The sequence below is a fragment of the Pelodiscus sinensis genome, chromosome 5, assembly GCF_052426305.1.
Source record: "Pelodiscus sinensis isolate ZL-2025 chromosome 5, ASM5242630v1, whole genome shotgun sequence".
Classification (NCBI taxonomy): domain Eukaryota; kingdom Metazoa; phylum Chordata; order Testudines; family Trionychidae; genus Pelodiscus; species Pelodiscus sinensis.
This window is the reverse complement of record NC_143056.1, coordinates 122725136-122746018: the sequence shown is the minus strand read 5'-3', so window position 1 is coordinate 122746018 and position 20883 is coordinate 122725136. Positions and strand designations below refer to the sequence as shown.

General features: G+C 41.0%; 1 protein-coding gene across 3 annotated transcripts in view; it reads left to right on the top strand.

Annotated features, from left to right (window-relative positions):
* KMT5B (lysine methyltransferase 5B) overlaps positions 1-10214 on the top strand; it is a 57599-nt gene extending 47385 nt beyond the window's left edge. For all 3 annotated transcript variants that reach the window (XM_075928309.2, XM_075928311.2, XM_075928310.2), the window contains exons 9-10: positions 2400-2596; positions 7523-10214. In XM_075928309.2, the coding sequence (XP_075784424.1) occupies positions 2400-2596; positions 7523-8994 (1669 nt within the window). In that variant the 3' untranslated portion in view covers positions 8995-10214. The remainder of the gene's footprint in view (positions 1-2399; positions 2597-7522) is intronic.
* Positions 10215-20883: the final 10669 nt, after the last annotated feature.

Genomic DNA, 20883 nt, shown 5'->3' with positions numbered 1-20883 from the left:
TTTCCATTTAACAATTTCCATTTAAAAATGAATTCTGCACATAGAGACACACCAATATTTTGATGGGGGCATGGATCTGTATTGAATTTGAATGGCAGTGTGTGTAGACATAACTGCATTAGCTGTACTGTAGGTCACTTAAAATAGATGTGGAGATACCATGGCATAGGCTGCAGCAGCTCACCCAACACTCAGCTGATGATGATCCCATGCGTCTGCATTCTCTCTGGGTTTTTTTCAGAGAGCTAGTTAGAGTACAGCTATCACAAGTACATCTGCACAAATTGCCTTTCAGACTGCATGTGCCATGCAGACGTATCTCTTAAAAGCTCTTTTTGGGTACACTGTTGGGAAAATGAGATGATCGTTGTAAGCTATACAATTTTTGTGTGTAAACTTGTACACGACGTGCACATTTTGTGTGTATACAATAGGGATGTAAGCGACAAATTGACCAGTCGACTGTCCGATAAGCAAAAGCTTATCAGATAGTTGACACTAATCGACTAGTCTTCTCCCCCCTCCCTCCCCCCCCCCCCCCCTCCTTGCTGCCTCTATCACAGAGGCAGCAAGAGGAAGCACTGGTAGGGAGCTAGCTTAAAAGCCAGTTTCCTTCAGCTCCATGAAAGAGGGAAGGGGCGCAGTAGCGGTGTTCCAACTTTGAAATGTACAAGAGTCCCCACTGTACATTTCAAAGTGGAAGCGTCCGCTTGGAGCTCAGGATCAGCAGGACTCCTGTTGGGCCCAGGCTCCACGCAGCATTTCACTCTTTGAAATGCACAAGAGCCCCTGTTGGGGCTCTTGTACATTTCAAAGGCAGAACGCTGTGCTAATCCTTATCGACTAATCGAATAGTTGATTAATCTAAATATAACATCCCTAGTATACAGGAGAGCACAATCACATGTATGTGTATGTGAGCAAATTAGTGGAGAATGGAAACAGACTTTGCTCAAACTCCTTCTTTCTTCCCATGGTAGATAGCCAGAGAAGTAGGATCTAAATGCAAAGCAGGCAAAGTTCCACTATAGGACAGAGCACCTGACACTTCCCTCCCTTTCTTCTCTGTGAACCCTAATTGCTCAAAGAGTCTCTGATTTGCTGAATTTAATAGGGCACTGAATATTCCCTGTCAAAGTAGCACCAGTTTATTTAAGAAAGAAGTAATGGATTGGCCTATTGAGCACAACAATGCATGAAAGACCAAGGTTTATGTCTCACCTCATTTGTCTCTTGTACCCTTAATTATTGTGGGTAGTTACAATTATTACATAGAAGACAACCTCACTTGGGGATTCAAACTCTGAAACGCAGCCCCTCTAATCACTAAAGGATACAAATGGAAGTCTGCTACATGGACAGATGGTATCAGGAGACCTAAAGTAGGAAGCTTGAAGGCTCTGGTAAATCTCCATCCCCTTCCAGGTCTCCTGGGACAATTTATCTTTTTGGCCAACAGTAAAGCTTTGATGAACAAATCAACTGAGGTTTTTATCTATCCAGAGGGGGAAGAAAGATGCAAGTGAAAGAGAGGAGACGGTTGTAATTACAAAAAACAAAACAGTTAGTAACTGTTCCTGATAACACTTTGGCTGTGTCCAGACTCAGGGGTTTTTTCGAAAAAAGTAGCCTTTTTTCGAAAAAACTTCACCTGCGTCTAGACTGCAGCCGCGTTCTTTCGAAATTAAATCGAAAGAACGCGGCTTTTCTTTCGACAGCGGTAAACCTCATTGCACGAGGAAGAACGCCTTTTTTCGAAAGTGCTCTTATGAAAAAAGGCGTTCTTGAAAGCAAACAGGGCTTTTTAGAAAGAGAGCATCCAGACTCACTTGCTGCTTTCTTTCGAAAAAGCAGCTTGCTTTTTCGAAAGTTCTGCATGCAGTCTAGACAATCTCTTTCGAAAAAGCCTCTTTCGAAAGAGGCTTGCAGTCTAGACATAGCCTTTGAAAATAACACATGCTACAATTATAGTGTTCATTTTTTTTCATAAGGCATATATTAAGGGGAAAATTGTTAATTCTCATTGAAATATTCATAACAGAATTAATAGCAAATACTGTTTGAACTTTTGTACTCTTCATTTTATATAAGTGGGATTTTGTAAATGGTACTGAAACAGGTTTTACTAGACAATCTCTTTTTAAAAGGAAATGCAAGAGACAAGTATCTATTCTTTCAGTAATTAATGCCAGTTTCTTTTCATCCCTAATTGCAAGTGAAATATGCATACAAATTCTTTACAATATCAGTAGTAAAATAGCCCACTAAATACCAAAAAACTGGAAACTGTTGCATCAGCTTACCTTCCCTAAATATACCTGGGATTTAAGTGTTATATGCCATCAAACAGAGCCTTACTACTATATTGAGATGTTAATATATATTATTCTGTTTTATAGACGTGGAACTGGTGCTTTTAAATCAAGAGTGGGACTTCCAGCACCTACTCCTGTGATCAATAGCAAATATGGACTGAGAGAAACAGATAAACGTTTAAACAGGCTTAAAAAGTTGGGTGACAGCAGCAAAAACTCAGACAGCCAGTCTGTCAGCTCTAACACTGATGCAGATACCACTCAGGAAAAAGCTAATGCAAGTAAGCAAAGGGAAAACGTTTATAAAAAGTCTTTGTTTTTATAATAGAAAACTTTCACTTCAGTGGGTTTCCTGTCTTATGTTGATGAAACACAATAACATACAGGCTTTTCACTGTATAATTTTGTTCAAGAGCATGGTAAAAATTTACCCAATAAGTCAAGCTTTCCCTGAAAGCTTAAAAAATGAAGACAAACTGAACCAGTGAAATAAACTAAAGATTCTATTTGTATCCAGAATTTTCTCTGTCTCCTGATTCAAAGCACACCAGAGTACAAAATGTCTTAATGGGCCTGGATGTATTTACTGAGTTTCAAAATAGTACAGATGGTAGTAAAATTCAGGAAATATGAGTGATCATGAGTAAGAGCAGTTCAAGTGGATAACGAAACCCACATTATTTGTTTGGAAGCATAGAATTATAAAACTGGAAGGGGCCTTGAGATGTCTTCCAGGCTAGTCTCTTGCACTCAAGACGGGATTGAGTATTCTAAGCATAATATAGTAAAATCTCATTTGATGGGCAAGTTAGTGAAGAATGGTAAGGGAAGGATATGATTTGTAAAAATCTACAGAATTATAATTTCAGTGGTGTCACTTTCTGCAGCAGGGACTTGTTCCACATCAATTTCATCCCCAACTCCTCTAAGTCCTCGCAGTTAATGTAAATGTGATAATATTGTCATTGGAAATGGGTCACGTTGGGTATCATTCAGAAGTCCTTCTTTTCACAAACACAACAGTACCAAAAATGACAAACCTCGCACAATAATGTAGATATTTGCAAAAATTTTTTTTTTTTTTTTTTTTTTTTTTTAAATTACACTTTTACACAGGAATGCATTGGTCTGTGATCACTATAGGGAAGCTAGTCGTGATATGTTGAACTGAAATCATGTATTCATCAGAAACCTCCATGAGTGTCATCTCTTGACTAGGGCACCACTGCTAGACCCATCACACTGATCCTCACCCATGCTTCTTTCGCACACCTCTGTACAAGGCAGGTTGCTATCAAACATTTACAGATTGTTGAGCATCTGGTCTTTGCATGCAAGCACTTGACTAGCTGAATGATTGACTTAGGAGCATGTGGTATTTTACAACACACAGTTCCTGAGTTCAATCCATCCTTCGAAATTCATCCATGCCCAATAGGGTGGGGCAGTTTTGGATAGGTTTGATCATCTTATTTCTTGATGTTTTGCCTTCCTGTTAGCTGGTATAAATGCACCCCTTCTCGGTGGCCATTTTTCTCCATTTGTCTGCTTTGTGGAAAACATCACCAATATGGCTCTTCAAGTGGTAAACTCAATACATGAACACTTTCAGTGCACTTAGCACCTCATCCACGACTTTCCCAGCCATTTTGAATTATTTCAGAGGGAAGAGCGAGTCCTTGAAGGCTGAGTCAAATGCCTTTCCATTAGTGTCACATCTTGAAACACAGTGAAAACCTGGCAGCATGGTGGCTTTCAATGGGCTGAGTGATCGGAACACATCTCTATGGGGCATACAGTGATTATGTTCCCCAACAGCAGGTGCAGAAACAGGATCTTGCACAAGTGTTGAGTACTGTTTCAGAGAATATTAGAGCATCAGACTTGTGCAGGAATCTCGAATTTTGTAGCATTTCTCTGGCATTGATGGCATACAAGATAATTCTAGTGTCTGTCTTCTCATGGACACTACAGAGAAACTCCACTGAACAGTGCAAGGCAGCAGCTTCATTATGTCAAGTGACAAGAAATTCTTTGAATAATTCTTTGCATTCTGCAGCACTTTTCCTGGAAGTTATGTAGTTAACTCCTACTTTTATGTATGGGCTTCTTCATTGTGACATTGGAGATACTCATGGTATCAGTGATTCTTTATTGGATAGGTGCAATATCAGGGAATCTCCTTTGTGGTAATGTGTTTTAACAAAAAAAAAAAATATTCCTCTACATACCTGTCAGATATTAGGTGGACTTTGTCATAGATCCAGTATTTTCTTTAGCCTCCTAGTGAAGTGTTCAGCCAAATCATGGCCAGTATTGATGATTTCTGGTTTGTCAAGGGTTTGTACCTCAACTTTACCATCTGTTTGCAACCCCAGAAGGTGCCTCTCTCATAAGGTACTGGTCATGTCAGTAGGTGCTTACTTGGAAGACCATGTGATACTGTCATCTGGAACGTACATCTTCCATCACATTTGAATGTTCATTGTGGTACGCCAAAGAACTTGTACTTTTCCCAGTGATTCTTATTCATCAGTATCCTGCTGATATCTCATCACTGAAGACTGCTTTCATCATGATATTAATGAGCTCCAGTTCATCATACGTGAATGGGTTGCCAGTGTAAGTCCATCCTATAGCTTTAAAATTGCCCCTTTTTGGCATTTAACATCACCTAAGGAGTCTAGATGGTGCTTATTTACCCTGGAAGTCATCCCAGACATACTTAATGTTTTGTTTCAAATTTGATGGCATTTTCATGTTGTCAGGAAAAAACTGGGAAAGAGCATTTAGATGTTAAAAAAAAAAAATCTACATTTGTAAATTGCACTTTAACAATAAAGAGTGCACTACAGTACTTGTATGAGGTCAATTGAAAACTACTACTTTTACCATGCAAATATTTGTAATAAAAATATAAAGTGAACACTGCATCAACCATTACCACCACTTTCCTACCACTGCTGTACAAAACAAGTTGTGAACTCCCATCTGACTTCCATAATTTGTAGGATTAAAATCATCAAGTGTTTCTGCTGCTTTTGGTATAATGCATTGGCGTGGAACTCAGTGTGATTATGCAGTGTTGTATGCATGGTCTCTCTTTGGGACAGTGCACCCACTTCCCATGCAATGTTATGAGTGACTGCTTCGTACAGTTTTTTGTGTTGAAACTGTTCTTGCTGGATGCCTTTGGGATCTGACTTTCTGGAGAAAAGAATCAAGTGTACTTCTTGAAACCGATATCATGGGGCCTAGTAAAGGCAAGTCTTGTCTTTAGCAGCACTTTTCCAGGCATTTTCATCATTTTCTGGTCCTTGAGGTACTTCCTCTCCAACCTTGCCAAATTCAGTTGATGAATGTACTCCTGATTGCATGGAAGATGCCACCGAGCATTATGGTCTTTCATGATGATATTCTTCAGAAGTTCAGCTACTAGTTGTACTCTTGGTCTCCTCATTGGTCTTGATCCTTTTTAGAAATCAAAGCAAAAATGATTTAGGAGTAAACTTGTTATCTAATGTGTTACGTAATTACGTGCATACCATTTGCAGATGGATTCCAGTAATTTGTGGCTGGATACTGATGCTTTAACCAACGCCTCATTGCAAGTCTTTTGGCATAATAAAGTTGACTATCAGTATCATTGCACCACTTCTTTTTTTGATGATGCAAATCAATTTAAAGCATATTTTCCTTTATCAGAATCTGTAACATTTTTTTTAATAAGTAACCAGTTCTGTTCTGAGCATTAACTGATAACACATTGGTCAGTCAAGGGCCACAATGTAATTTTGTGAGTCCAGCATACTTGATGTGATTATATTGATGTACATTCTTTAAAAAGGTTGTTTTTAAACTTTTCCTCTTCTATGCAGCTACATAATATGAAGGACATAATTGTTCTAGATATCTCCTCTTTGGTACCATTGTGCTCACAGGAGAAAGTGCTTTCGAATTATAACCAAATCAACCCATTTTTGATGCCATTGTATTATCAAAATTTCCACCAACTGGAGGATATTGAGCTGGGAGCCAGGCAACAGTGAATCCTCCCAGCAATGCTGCAGAGTGTGATACCATTGAAATTAGGACACTAGATTTTTTTTAATCAAATTTCATCTTCCTTACCTTGCTATCACTAACTTGCCCATAGAATTACACGTTCACACATTGTTTTACAAGAAAAATGGTGTTCAAATTAATAGATAATGTGAGTCTGTGTTATGTAGACTGGCCATCATTTTTCTTTAGACAGTTTCTGATTCTGAAGATATGAATCAATCTTATTCTAGAATTAGCAACGAGTGTTATTGCTCATCAGCAATGGGACTGGTTAATACAATTTTTAGTCTGAAGTAAATGCAGACAGCTGCTAATCTTAAAAGAAATTGAGAGATTTTTTTATTCAGTGAAGTACTAGAAAATTCTCTTCATATAACTGCAAGTGGTCATATCTACCTTTTTATTTTCAAAGTGAGACCTAAATTGCTAAATAGTTTGACTTGACTGATAAGCGGACATCAGATTGCTTTTAAAAGCGTTTCAATTCCATTTTGCTCCCACTTGCTACTGGAGTGTCATAGCAGCACTGTTCCTGTTTTAACGTCCTTAAATTGTTCTCTGTTATGAAAGTCAGAGTACAAAGAAAAGGCAGGGAATACGCAGAGTCCAAAAAACAGTGGTGTCTGCTATCTTAGAGTATGTTTTAAATATAGTGCTTTTGAAATGTCTTTTGGGTAGATCCCTTCATGGTCACCCAAGTATAGGACACAGATACTGTGTCACCTGAGAAGGCAATACAAGCCAAAACCATTAAAAGAAAAGGTGGTCATTTGAGCTTCCTAGCAAAAAGGGGCGGGGTGCACAAAGAGCTTTGAGCTTCTCCTGTGCCTGAAGAATGTACAGCAAGAACTAATAGTGATGTGCAAAGGTAATTTCTATAAAGCTATCAAGAAACTCAATACAAATAAACACTTTTGGTGCAAATTCACTGGAATTTATAATTTAATGTATTTTGGTAACTATATAAGGCGCAGTACCTTTGGGCCTGAGTCACTATTTTTTTCTACTTGAAAACTCTTATAATGACTTAAATCTGATTTTTGAAAATCTTATATCCACACTTAAGTTAAAAGTTAAACAATACTAGCAGAAGACCAGATAATTAACTTGTCTTAATTATTTTTTAAACTTTTATTTTGTAGCTAACAGAAAATCTTCAATTGGTGTAAAAAAGAACAGCAAGAGTAGAGCATTAACAAGACAGTCTATGTCAAGAATTCCAGCTTCATCAAATTCTACCTCATCTAAACTAACTCATATAAATAATTCCAGGGTACCAAAGAGACTGAAAAAGCCTGCAAAGCCTTTACTTTCAAAGATAAAATTGAGAAATCAGTGCAAAAGGCTAGAGCAAAAGAATCCCTCTAGAAAGCTTGAAATGGGAAATTTAGTTCTCAGAGAACCTAAAGTAGTTCTATATAAAAATTTACCTATTAAAAAGGATAAAGAAATAGAGGGACCAGCTAAAGTTGCAGTCTCTGGTGGATGCTTAACAAGACATGCAGCAAGAGAATATAAACTGAATTCTGTGAAAGGTGCTTATGAGCATGGTGAAATGTCACCCTGCACATACATAACCAGGAGGTCAATGAGAACAAGAATGAATTTGAAGGAGACCTCTGACATAAAGCTTGAACCAAATATGTTGGATACCTATAGAAACAACTTGACCGGAACTCGATCTGATATCTTACAACAGCCGTCTAGTGTGATACGTGAAAATGAACTGATTCATGGAACATCACATAAAGGGGACGTTAGATACCAGAAGAATGATGTGGGCATATCCAGAAAGAAATCACGACAGGGAAAACTGGCAAAATCATCTGCAAATATAGAAGAAGCTGATCCTACACATAATCCATCTGGCAAAGATGAAGTACCAAATTTGATTAACTCTCATTCTGAACATGGAGAGAGAAGTAATGCAGTGGATACAGCCCTTGGATATAAGGACAGTATTCCTATGTCTGGTGGCTGTTCCATTGTTACATCTGACAATTTCAAAGCAAAGGACAGCTTTAGAACTGCTAAAAGTAAAAAGAAAAGACGAATCACTAGGTATGATGCACAATTAATCCTTGAAAATAGTTCTGGGATTCCCAAACTGACTCTGCGTAGGCGTCATGATAGCAGCAGTAAGGCAAATGACCAAGAAAATGATGGAATAAATTCTTCGAAAATAAGCATCAAATTAAGTAAAGACCATGAAAAAGACAATAACTTGTATGTAGCAAAGCTAAATAATGGATTTAACTCAGGATCAGGCAACAGTTCAACAAAATTAAAGATACAACTAAAACGAGAGGAAGAAAACAGAGGGACATACTCTGAGGACCTTCATGAAAATGGCATGTGCTGTAGTGATACTCTCTCTCTCTTGGAGTCAAGAATGGAAGTGGATGATTACAGTCAGTATGAGGAAGAAACTGCAGATGAATCTTCATCGGAAGAGGAAGAGGAGGAGGAAGACGACTATGATGATGAATTTGAAGATGATTTTATTCCTCTTCCTCCAGCTAAGCGATTAAGGCTAATAGTTGGAAAGGATTCAATAGACATTGACATTTCCTCCAGAAGAAGAGAAGATCAGTCTTTGAGGCTCAATGCATAAGCTTATAGGTCTTAAACTGACCAGGATGTCCATTTTTAAACAAAAAGAATTCCATTCAATTATTCCTCAACTGAAGAACTTTCTGAAAATTTTAGTAACAGCACTTCTTTATTGTTTATTCACTTATCAACATAATATTGTAGAAAGTGTACAGCATACTGATTCTTAAGTCTGATTTGTGCAGATTTTTATTGTACTTTTTAATAGCCTCCTTATGTGCAATTCTGAGTTAGAGTAAGAGGTAATGCTCTGTTGTAAAATAAAGGCTCCAGCAAAATTATAAAATGACATCAAAACTTCTCATGCAGGACAATGAACACAATAATGTGGCTCCACAATTATTTTTATCCTGTAAGAGCATTAGTTTGCTCTTAAAAAATATCTGACTAAACAATAATTTAAAAAAAAAATCATAGTAGCAGCATATTACAGTTTTCTAGTATATGTTAATATCACCAGCAATGATCTACGGCTTTACAATTTATTTGCTAGATGTTTTTCCCCCTTCAAGTTTGTCAGTTTTAACACTGTATGCTGTCCCAGACGTACTGTTTGTGGCCTTTGTTATAGTAGCAAACCGTTGGTTGGAAGTCAAATTGATTTCTTTAAAAAAAGAAAAAAAGAAAAAAATAAGAAAAAAAAAGAAATAAAAAGGTGTTAACAGTTTGCTGACTTTTTAGTACATTATATGTACAAGGGTAGCAGTATGCAGAATACAAGTTTGGATATGGTGTATTTATTGCTTGTTATGTAAATTAAACACCTTGTATTTAACACTTTTCAATACTTTTAGATAAAACTGTTCTTTGCAAGAATGATTGGTGCTTATTTTTTCAAGAATTTGCTGTGAAACAATGTGATTTCAACAGGCAACAATTATCCAATGAACTGCAGCTATCCTAAATTGGTTCTTCATAGTTTTCTGTTGCACTTGTAAAATGCTACAAGGAATTTAAAGAAATCTATTCACTTTAACTTATGATAGTTTTATGAAATTAAAAAACCTAAGTCACAGCTTTTGTTCTGTGGTAACCTATAAAAATGTTTGTCTTTTTGAGATCCGGTGTAAAGGACTGAAAAAATATGTATATGTTGTAAATATTTGTGTGTTGTGAGAAATTTTGTCATAAGAAATTGAGAACTTACCAGAAGGGTTTTTAAGTTTAGAAATACATTCATGCCAATAAAATAGGAAATGATAAACCTAGTTTTAAACTCTGCATCAGTGGGAATTCTTTGCTTTTATTTAGTTTGTAAGATTTCAGCCTGCGGGATATATAATAACAGTAAAGAAATACCAGTGAAGAGTTTCAGGGTTTGGCTTTTGATACAAGGCCATGAGGAAGAGGAACAGTCTGCAGGTACAAAGGGGGGGAGGGCTGCAGATGAGAAAGGAAGGAAATTAATTTGTATATAAATCTTAATAGATGAACTATTTATTTTTGGCACATGGATCTTTTAAAAAGTCTTCAGTTTGAGTTGAGTGGTATATATTCTATGTACAGCAGTGTCTTACAAGTTTTTTTTTTTTTTTACTAAACAATGGAGGAAGATTCTGAAAATGTGCTGTTACAGTGCTTTTGTTTCTACTAACATATAGAAATCAGAATAGATTCATGTTTAGTAGAAAAACTTAATCCACATAGCCAAAAATGAAGTTACATGGCATGTTCCCAATAAACGCACTTTCTGATGTCTGCGCAGAAAAGCCAGTTGGAGTTACAGGATCGCTTCATATCACAATTTTAGGGACCTTTACAAAGGAGGGTGGGTAAATTTTTATATAGATGATTGTGCTGTACCTGGTTATACTGTAGCTAGTTACCTGTTTTCAGGAAAACTCTTTTCCAATTAACTTTTCAAAATTTGGAGTAATTTATTTTCCGTAGATGGCAAATGAAACAGAAGTATCAGTTTCTTCTTTCATTTCCCATCTTTTATTCTCAAAGGAGAGTTAGACTGTAGCCCAGATTAATGTTTAGCCCTTCATGAGTATTTGCTCATATACTCTCCTCCTCGCCATGTTTTAGAGTTTAAACTCTCCCAGAGATAATCAGGTAATGTGTTGAGAACAAGTAAGAAAATCACAGAAATGTGGATATGCCTTATGTAATGCCACGCCTCCAATGGCTGAGACATTGGATTCCTGGTTTCTGAGAGGGCATAGTAAACTCTGTGGTAAGTACTGTACAAACTACTGGGTCAGCTACAATAAACTATTTTGCATTCTTGTTTTAATATTGTATGACAAGATTATTGTATTATGATGGTAAGAGTATTGTAAAAACAGGATTACTAAGGGTTTGCATGCACTAGAACATTTTATGGGCAAAAGTTTGTTGTCATATAGCTACTTTTGAGAATTCTCCTGGGATTCATTTGTTTTTATAAATATCCAGCATACATCTAGTCCACACACTAAACCTAAACTGCCTCTATAAATGTCCATTGTTCTCATGTTGGTTGGTCAGCTCTCAGATTCCCACATGTCAGGTGGTAAGTTTTACTCCCATAACCCTGAATCGGCTCTTCTTAGCTGGTGGCAAAGCACACACTACCTCCACCAGTAAAATATTTGAGAGACTTGATTGCTGCAGCATGTTCCACCTCAGATTAAAGTATAGACCAGTTCAGTCCCTGACTGGATCTAAGGTGTAATTAACATTTTACCAACATGGCCATGTCCTTTAAGAGTGCGGAAAAGAAACCACACCCTTAACTAATGTAGCTGGCCTAGGAAAAGCCCTACTGGCACGCAGTTTATATAATTAAAAAGTGCTTTTATGGAGTAGCTTATTGCATTAGGAGAACCAGCATACACCAGATTGACAAAAGTACCTTTTTGCCAGTAAAAGCCGCATATCCACAAGGAGAATTTACTCATAGTTACATGAGCAAACTTTCTAGCATAGACCTGGCTTTCAGCTATTGCAGAACACTGGTGTTCACTTCTTAAATTGGAATCTCTAGATGGGAGTGTACCAAACCACTGTGCTGGAACCTGTACCAGCTGCTGATTAGATTCAGGACAGAGTTCAAGGTGAGGGAATTGCCCTACAAAGCAGTTGGTGGTCTAAGAGCAAGCTACCTGCAAACCTGCTTCCAGGGGAGGCTGGCTTGCAGAAATTTTGCTGCTGACCAGAGTCCACACCCCTCCCTCACCTCACTCTGGGAGGGAATTTGAGTTGGGAGAGGGTGCAGGCTCTGGGAAAGGCAGGGGATTGGGGTATAGGCTCTTGGAGGGAGTGTGGTGCTGGATGCAGGCTCTGGACTGGGGTAGGGGATCAGGGTGCATGAGGTGGTGAGAGGTGCAGGCTCTGGAGGGATTTTGGAGAGGGAGTAGACCAGGGTGGAGAACCTAAGACCTGAAGGCTGGATGTGGCCCTGGCTTGCCTGCATCTGGCTTCCGAAGCTCAGGGCTCCCACCACCAGCATTAGGGAGCTTGCACTGGTGCTTCAGTCCCCCTCCTACAGGGCTGGAGCACATAAAATCAACTAGCTGGGGCCCCCAGGCTCTGATGTGTGAGAGGAATGTATGGGAGGGTGGCTTTCTCTTCAGTCAGGGGCCACATAATTGAGGGTTTGGGGAGGAGGTTTGCTTCTCACTTGTGTGCATCCCCTGACTGATTTTTTTTTTTCTGTGGGTCAGCAGCTCCCAACCCAAAAAAGCCCCCCCCCCCCCCCGCAGTAGACTGGGATGTAGTAGGAGGGGTGGTCTAGAGAGAGGGTGCCACACTTAACCTGGAATATGCCCTTCTGGCAGCAGCTCCTGGGTGAATGGGGGGGGGTGTCTGCAAACTGCTGCCACCCCCACACGCTCGCTTCAGGCCTCCTGTGACCCTTCCATGCAATTTAGTCTAGTGGGGGGGGGGGCTCTCGCTGTCGCTGCCACCATACTCAAGGCAGCGGAGCTAGAGTAGTTTTCCGCTCCTCACTATAGCTCCTAGCATGTCCCTGCAGCCCCACCGTGTACATGTGTGTGTCTGTCTCTCTAGAAGCAGCACATGGGAACACCCTCCCACACTGGGGCTACAAGGATGTACGAGCCAGCAGCTGTGCTGAATGAGCAACTTTGCCATACTACATTGCTGATGATGGGAGTGGGGTCCTCCAGGGCCATTTTAAATCACCTGGGGGTTGCAGGTGGGGCTAGGGGAGAGACCCAACCCCAAACTTTGCTGGAGTAGGGCCTTCGTGCCCAGAATATTCCTGGTGCCTATGCACCAAAGATCCATATAACTTGCTACCTATGCCTGCTTCTTCCCACCTATGGTATTACTGCAGCTGTGATGAGCAGCGGTGCTGGAGGGGGGGAACTTCTTGGTTTACAGGGCAAGGCTGTTTGTGAGGGTCATTTACTCTGGGATGTCAAGGATAGTGAGTTCCCAAATTTGTGACTAATGTAATTGGTGAGGATGACTGAGCAATACTGGAGAGGGTTAGACAGCTGAGCGGGTAAGTCTGGAGTGGTCATCCCGGGTGGCTGATTATTTGGCTTTTATTGAAAACGTGGTGGTTTTAGGATGGGTTTGTTCTAAATGTTATCCAGATTTTACACACCCTCCAGTTGTCTGTATCCAACTTCTGTGCCAGCAGCTTGATTTACCTTTTTAAATTGAGTTTTTTATTAAACGCAAGCAAATTCCAGTTAGCACCGCCACTCCTGTGTTACTGCTTTTTTGTTAAATTCTGTTCATCACCACCCTGAATATAAGAATGGCCATACTAGGTCAGCCCAAAGGTCCATCTAGCCCAGCAAACTGTCTTCCAACACTGGCCAATGCCAGGTGCTTCAAAGGAAATGAACTGAACAGGTAACCATCAAGTGATCTAACCCAACCCTATTTCCTGCTTCTGGCAAACTGAGGCTAGGGACACTTAAGGACATGGTTTTGCATCCCTGCCCATCTTGGCCAATAGCCACTGATGGGTCGAAATGCATTCCTCGGTTTCCACCAAAGAAATAACCAGTGTGGGCAGTGACCTAGATTGTTCTAAGAGAACGATTATAAATATGGATTAAAAGAAAAATCCATCTCAGCTCTATTTGGATTCCAACAAGAGGGAGATTGGAGATTCCCCAGGTTTATTTTAGGTAGCTCTGAGAGACTTTTGGGAAACTGACAGGTTACTACAACTCTGCTTACAATTGCAATGATAGATTGTAACTTGCCCATACCTATATTTTACCTTCTTTAACTACTCAATAACTCATTTATCCGCCTCCCCCAAAATAATAAAGCTTAAAGTAGTTTACTATAGAATCAGATACCAGCACTGTCTTTGGTGACAGTTCTAGGGAACTGGGGGTAACCTGGAATATAGTCCATCTTGCCTGGGTGGTGAGGTACATGAGAAAGCAAAGGGGACCATCTGTGACGCAATTGCAAGACTACTGCAGCACTTTTAAGAGTTTGAGTTTGGTGATCATACAATCAGCATGAGGTGTCTGCCCTGCTTTTGACAGTCTGTTCTGAGGTAGGCACTCAAGTTTATGAACCACTCCAGACAGCGTGACAGTAATTGCCAGAAATCTGACCAGATAATACCTCTACTTCTGCAAAAGATACCAGAAGATCTTTAATTATCACAACTGGTCAGGACTTTGGTTAAGTCTAGTCCAAAATTTGGCAATTTCAACAGCACTGTGCCCCCAATGCCAAGCTAGGGCATGGGTTCAGGACTGACCAGAGAGAACATGCGCACCTACAGTTATACCCATCACTACTTTTTGCAGCATCCAAATATTCCTTGGGATTCTCCCATCCAAGTTTGGAAACAAGGCTAATCTGACTTTGCTCATCAAATCTGACAGGATCACTGCCCAAAATAGTATAAATGTAGTCCTGTGGCACCTTAAACACTACGGCTATGTATACACTTGCGGCTTCTTGTGCAAGTACAGTCGTTCTTGTACAAGAATCTGCAGAGAATCCACACTTGCCCGCCTGCTCTTGCGCAAGTAAATGTACAGTAAGGCATGGTAAGAAAAGGCTCCTTGCACGAGAGCTATGCTCTTTTTTGACAGGTGTAAGCTACGGCTACGTCTACACTGGCATGATTTTGCGCAAGAACTATTTTGCGGAAGAGTTCTTGTGCAAAAACTCTTCCAGAAGAGAGCATCTACACTGGCATGTGCCTTTGCGCAAGAGATGAGCTTTTGCACAAGAGCATCCGTGCCAGTGTAGACACTCTCTTGCGCAAGAAAGCTCTAATGGCCATTTTAAACATAGGGCTTTCTTGTGCAAGAAATTCATGTTGCCTGTCTACACTGGCCTCTTGCGTAAGAACAGTTGCGCAAGAAGGCTTATTCCTGAGCGGGAGCATCATAGTTCTTGCGCAAGAAGCACTGATTTCATACATTAGAAGGTCAGTGTTTTTGCGCAAGAACTCGCGACCAGTGTAGACAGGCAGCAAGTTTTGGCGCAAAAGCAGCTGCTTTTGCACAAGATTGCACCAATGTAGACCCAGCCTAACATTTAGTTGGAAAATAAATGTGTTGGTGATTAAGGTGGCACAGGACTCCTCATTTTTCTGTACTCTAGTGTAACTGGAGGAACTTTCTGGTCTACATATGTATTGTTATGGATTTTCAGAAACAAACTTCTTTTAAAAGTGAAATACATTTCAGCTCAAGGATGAACAAGCAGTTAATGGAGCAATTACTTGTGTATGTTTCAGATATAGTAATCATTAACATTTCTGTAAATTTTACAATTTAAATACCTTAGTGTTGTTAAATCATCACATCTTTAATATTCCATAAATGCTGACATTTCCCATTGTCACTATTTAGATGCAAAAAATGAAGTTTACAGGATCTTTTGAAAAAGGCTTTTCTTTTCAAAAGAACCGTATGTAGAAATAGCGTTTTCTTAAATGCCGTGACGTGGTTATGCAAATTAAGAATGGGAAATTCAAATCCTGGCTTCATTTGCAATTTTGATGTCTAATTTACATCCCTTTTTCGAAAGAGGGATGTAGTCTAGACATAGCCTTAAGCAAATATACATGTTTTCATTGACCCAAGACATATTTTTTTCTCTCCCCCATCAAAAAGCTCACTCTCCCTACTCTCTTTTTCTCCCTTTCTTTTCTAAAATACTCCCTCTTCAGAAGGTCAGAAAGAGTTTCATGCTCCCTGCTTACCCTTCCCCTGGGTTCTAGATAAAAAAAATTCTCCAGACCAGCATCTTCTGTTGTCTGTTCTCAGTAGCAGGGGATGACAGTCAGGACTAGCTGCAAGCAGTCAACCCGACTTTGCCTCCCAAAAGACAGAAAGCTTATTTGACAGCTATTGGGCTAAAAGGGAATTTAGATCAAAGCACCAGGATGCTGGGGCCTCATTTACCTATAGCCATGATAGTTGGGAGTTGTTGCAAATTCATGCAACTGCTAAAAACCACAAGCACATGTGGGTGGCCAGTATGCTAGGTGCCTTCCCAAACCACCAGCTTGGCCCTGCCCACACTCCATCCCCGGAACACTGGGTATAGGTGTTCTGGGGGTGGAGTGTTGCTGCCCCTGAGTGCTTCATAGTGATTTCAATATAAAATATTTAAAAAGTCCTTAAAACAAAATCTTATTTCACTATCCTTCCTCAGAAGAAATATCTTTCAAATATTTGTTTCTATAAAATAATGGATTGATATATTACATAGAAGACCCTCTTGATCGTTTCAAACACGAAGGGTTTTTTGGTCCATTTATTGTCTTTAATTGTTCTATTTAATTTGCTAACAACTATTAACTATTTTCATTGTTTCAAGTTCATAACTAATGGGTGTTCTTCATTTTGTCATTTGAAGCCCATCAAATAATGAAGATGTTGGATAAGTGAATCACACTTGCACTTTTTAGAAAATTACTTTGGTCAGCCCATGTTGTGGAAAAATACAGATGTATTCAAATAAGCCTCTGGGGTTTTCAGTTAAAGGCTTTAAGAAAGTCCTGACTGACACAGACATGCCCCATCCAGCCATCTTTTCAAGATAAAGGTGTGGCCAATGGCTGAGAGGCCTGCATCTAAAAGAGCCACACATTGCCCAGACACTGCCAGGAAAAGCAGTCCTGGCCCCTGGTGCCATTAGAGCCCCAAAAGCAGCTGAGGAGCTAATCAGACCCCAAACTGTGACACAACAGACAAATGGCACCCAGTCAATCCTCAGGGATGTCTGGATTGCATCTTGGCCAGCTTGCTAGCATGCATCACTATTTGACTAGTTTCATGTACTGAGGTTTTGGACAAACTGGAGAAATGGTCTGAGGTAAGTAGAATGAAGTTCAATAAGGATAAAGGCAAAGTACTCCACTTAGGAAGGAACAATCGATTTCAAATACAGAATGGGAAGTGACTGTCTAGGAAGGAGTACTGCAGAAAGGAATCTAGGGGTCATAGTAGACGACAAGCTAAATATGAGTCAACAGTGTGACACTTGCAAAAAAAGCAAGTATTATTCTACGTTGCATTAGCCGGAGTGTTGTAAGCAGACATGATCATTCTTCCACTCTATTCTGCAGTGATTAGGCCTTAACTGGAATATTGTGTCCAGTTCCAGGCACCATACTTCAGGAATGATGTACAGATATTGGAGAAGGTCCACAGAAGAACAACAAAAATGATTAAAGATCTAGAACACATGAGCTATGCAGGAAGAGAAAAAAATGGGTTAGTTTAGTTTAGAAAAGAGAAGACGGAGGAGGGACACAATAGCTTTCAGGTACCTAAAAGGGTGTTACAAGGAGAGAGAAAAATTGTACCCCTTGACCTCTGAGGATAGGACAAGGAGCAATGGGCTTAAACTGCAGCAAGGGAGGTTTAAGTTGGACATTAGGAAAAACTTCTTAACTGTCAGGGTGGTTAAACACTGGAATAAATTGCCTAAGAGGGTTGGGGAATTAAGAGTTAAGAGCAGGTTAGATAGACACCGGTCAGGGATAATCTAGATGATGCTTGGTTCTGCTGTGAGGGCGGGGGACTGGACTTGACCTCATGAGGTCCCTTCCAGCCTCGGTATTCTATGAGAGGAAATCTTTGTGACATTGTTACTGAGCTCTCCAGCTTGCTGAGCTTATTGCCAGACATGTGCCTCTGAGCTCACGTCAATTAGGACCTGCAGCTTACTGGTCTGCAACCAAAGGGACCGGTCTTGTACCATTCAGAATTTGGTGTAGTTCTGTACTTCTACGCTGTGGAATTACTCTCCTGCAGATTACAGTGACGGCTTTTTGTTTGTTTGTGCCCTGTTCCTTTCCATGTAGCGGGTCTCAACTGACACAAGCTTTCCAGTCAAGGGAACAACAATGAAGATGTTTGGTGTTTTCAAAGATCTATTAAAAGGAAGGAAATTGTATCTGGAACTTTTATGAAGAGAGATGCCCTGAAGGTAAGGGGGTGGGGTAGATACTGGCATGGCCTATGGGACAGGGCATTCACTTGGGGAGGCCAGTGTGGTGGGTTCAAGTCTCTTTGCCCTTGTTTAACTGGAACCCCTGGATCAGCCTGCCACCCCACACTCCTTCTCCATTGCTGAATCCCTTGTCTGACCTCCACCATGTCCTTCAATGTTGGTCACCTGTGACCTCTTTCTTCTGCAACCTCCAGTCAATCAATACCCATGATTTACCCTCTGCACTAAGTCTGTTCCTCACTTCCCTCTTTGGCATTATCTGTCTTTTGACTCTCCATTGTCCATCTTCCTTGACACCTTCTCTCATTGCAAGATCTTCCCAATCAAACCTTAGCTCTAGCTCACTTGCTTCACTCACAGATTTTTTTCAATAAACCTAATCTCCACTCTTACCTTGTTCTCCCTCTGCCCCTTTAGTTGCTGTAGCTGCCTGTTGCCCTTCATCATCTCTTCAGGTTGAGGCTCTTTCAGACAGAAAATGTCTTTTTTTTAAATGCTTTAATTACATGAGGGTACAGCATCTAGCACAATTAAGGTGTAATGCCTAACTGGAACTTCTAATGCAATTAAAATAAATCATAACCAACTGGCCAAAAAAATCACTTTTCTGAGGAAAATTTGACCAAACTTGAGGACAGCAAATAGTTTCCCCCAAAGAAATAGTTTTGTGACTGCCCAATTTTTTTCAAAAATATGTTTTGATTGGAAAATTTTCCACTAGCACAACCACGTGCAGGTGGACAGACTAAACCAGTGATCAGCAACCAGTAGATCAGGATCTAGTGGTAGATCTTGGAGCCTTTGACAGGTGATCCTAACAGGTGTGGTGAGGAGGCTGTCAAGTGCTGGCACTTCATCTGCCCTCTCAGCACTGCCATGCTGCTCCTGCCCTCTGCATTGGAGCTGAGCCCCACCCCTGGGAGTTTCTTGCTTGCTGTGCAGGGAACAAGAGGACGGGGAGCTGAAGTTAGGGTGTCCCTCCCCCCACTCTGTACCCCATCTCCACATAGTTGGGGGAGAGGGGAGGGCAGGGATGGAGAGAGTTTGCTGGCTGCTTTTGGGAGCAGGGGTAAGCCTGCCTTAGTCCCCTGCATCACCACCCAGAAGCCATCTGTTGTAAGCGGTGCCCAGCTGGAGCTCACATCCAAACGCCAGCCCCAGTTCTGAACCTCTCCTGCACCCCAAATCTCTACCCTAGCCCATAGTCCCCCTGCCTCCCAGAGCCTGAACCCCCCTGCTGCTCAACTACCTCAGCTCAGAATCCCTCCCACACTCCAGATCTTTTAGCTCAAGGTCAGAGTCTGTATTCCCCTATCCCACACCCCAGCCTTCTGCCCCCAGTCTGATAAAAGTGAGTGGGGATGGGGGAGAGTGAAAGGATGGAGTGAGCAGGGGTGGAGCCTTGGAGAAGGGGTGGGAAGGAGGCAGAGCACAAGCATGTTTTGGTTTGGGGTAGATCCTGGATTGCACTTAAATTAAAAAAGTGATCTCATGCTTACAAAGGTTGGAGACCACTGGGCTAAACCAATACAATGTTTGGGGGAAAGAAAAAGAGTGATCTTGTAGCAGCTGCAACCCTTTGACAGCTCTCTGTCTACATGGAGTAGAATGAGGCTCTGGGGGAAAAAACAAACCTGCAAATCTGACAGTGCCACTAAGCAGGAGGAGCCCAACTGACCTGAAACTACTTTACCTGGTGTTCCCTACAGCTATCTGTCCTCCAAATGCTCAGCTTTGGGCAGGACAAGAAGCCAACACACACACACACGCATTGTGCTCCTGTATTAAACACTGACTACAGAGCTTATTTCTGAGCAAGACACATATACAATACGCTTTGTCCATCGTAAGAGCCTTCCATGCACTGCAGAGGATGGATGGGGGAGCTTAAATAAGTTATTTTACACATGATTTCCACCTAGTGGCTGAGCAGTCGAATGCACTTTGGCATTTCACTACACACACCAAACCACAAATTGGAACCAGAAGGTAGAGAGGAGAGCCAGCCTGGACAGAGAAAAGAGAAGGAGCCCTCAGAGGCCACCTTCCTGCAGGAGAGGCTAGACTGCCTGGTTCACCCTTTGGGTCTCCCAAGCACAGCTGTCAAGGGAATGTCGGGGTCTGGGTAGCACAGGGCCAGTTCAGCCTCTGCTCCAGAGAGCAATGTGCCCTGCTTAGCAGGGGCGTTGCACTGTGAGTGACTGTCCATGTTGGGAAAAGGGTCTGGAATGAGCTAAGACCAGGTGGGTGTGTGGGAGTGGGCATATCTGGGGTGAGGCTCACACAAAGCTGGCAAGGTAACATCACCCCATCCCCAGACAATGGTGAGGTCTGCAACTCTTACTTTAACTATTCACTGTAGAGATACCTCTCATCAATCAGTCTGGTGAGACTCCAGAGTGAGGGGGGTGGGGGGGAGACACATGTGTACATGCCTGGCAACCAGATAATTTTCCTGATCCAGTTAAGTCCTGACATT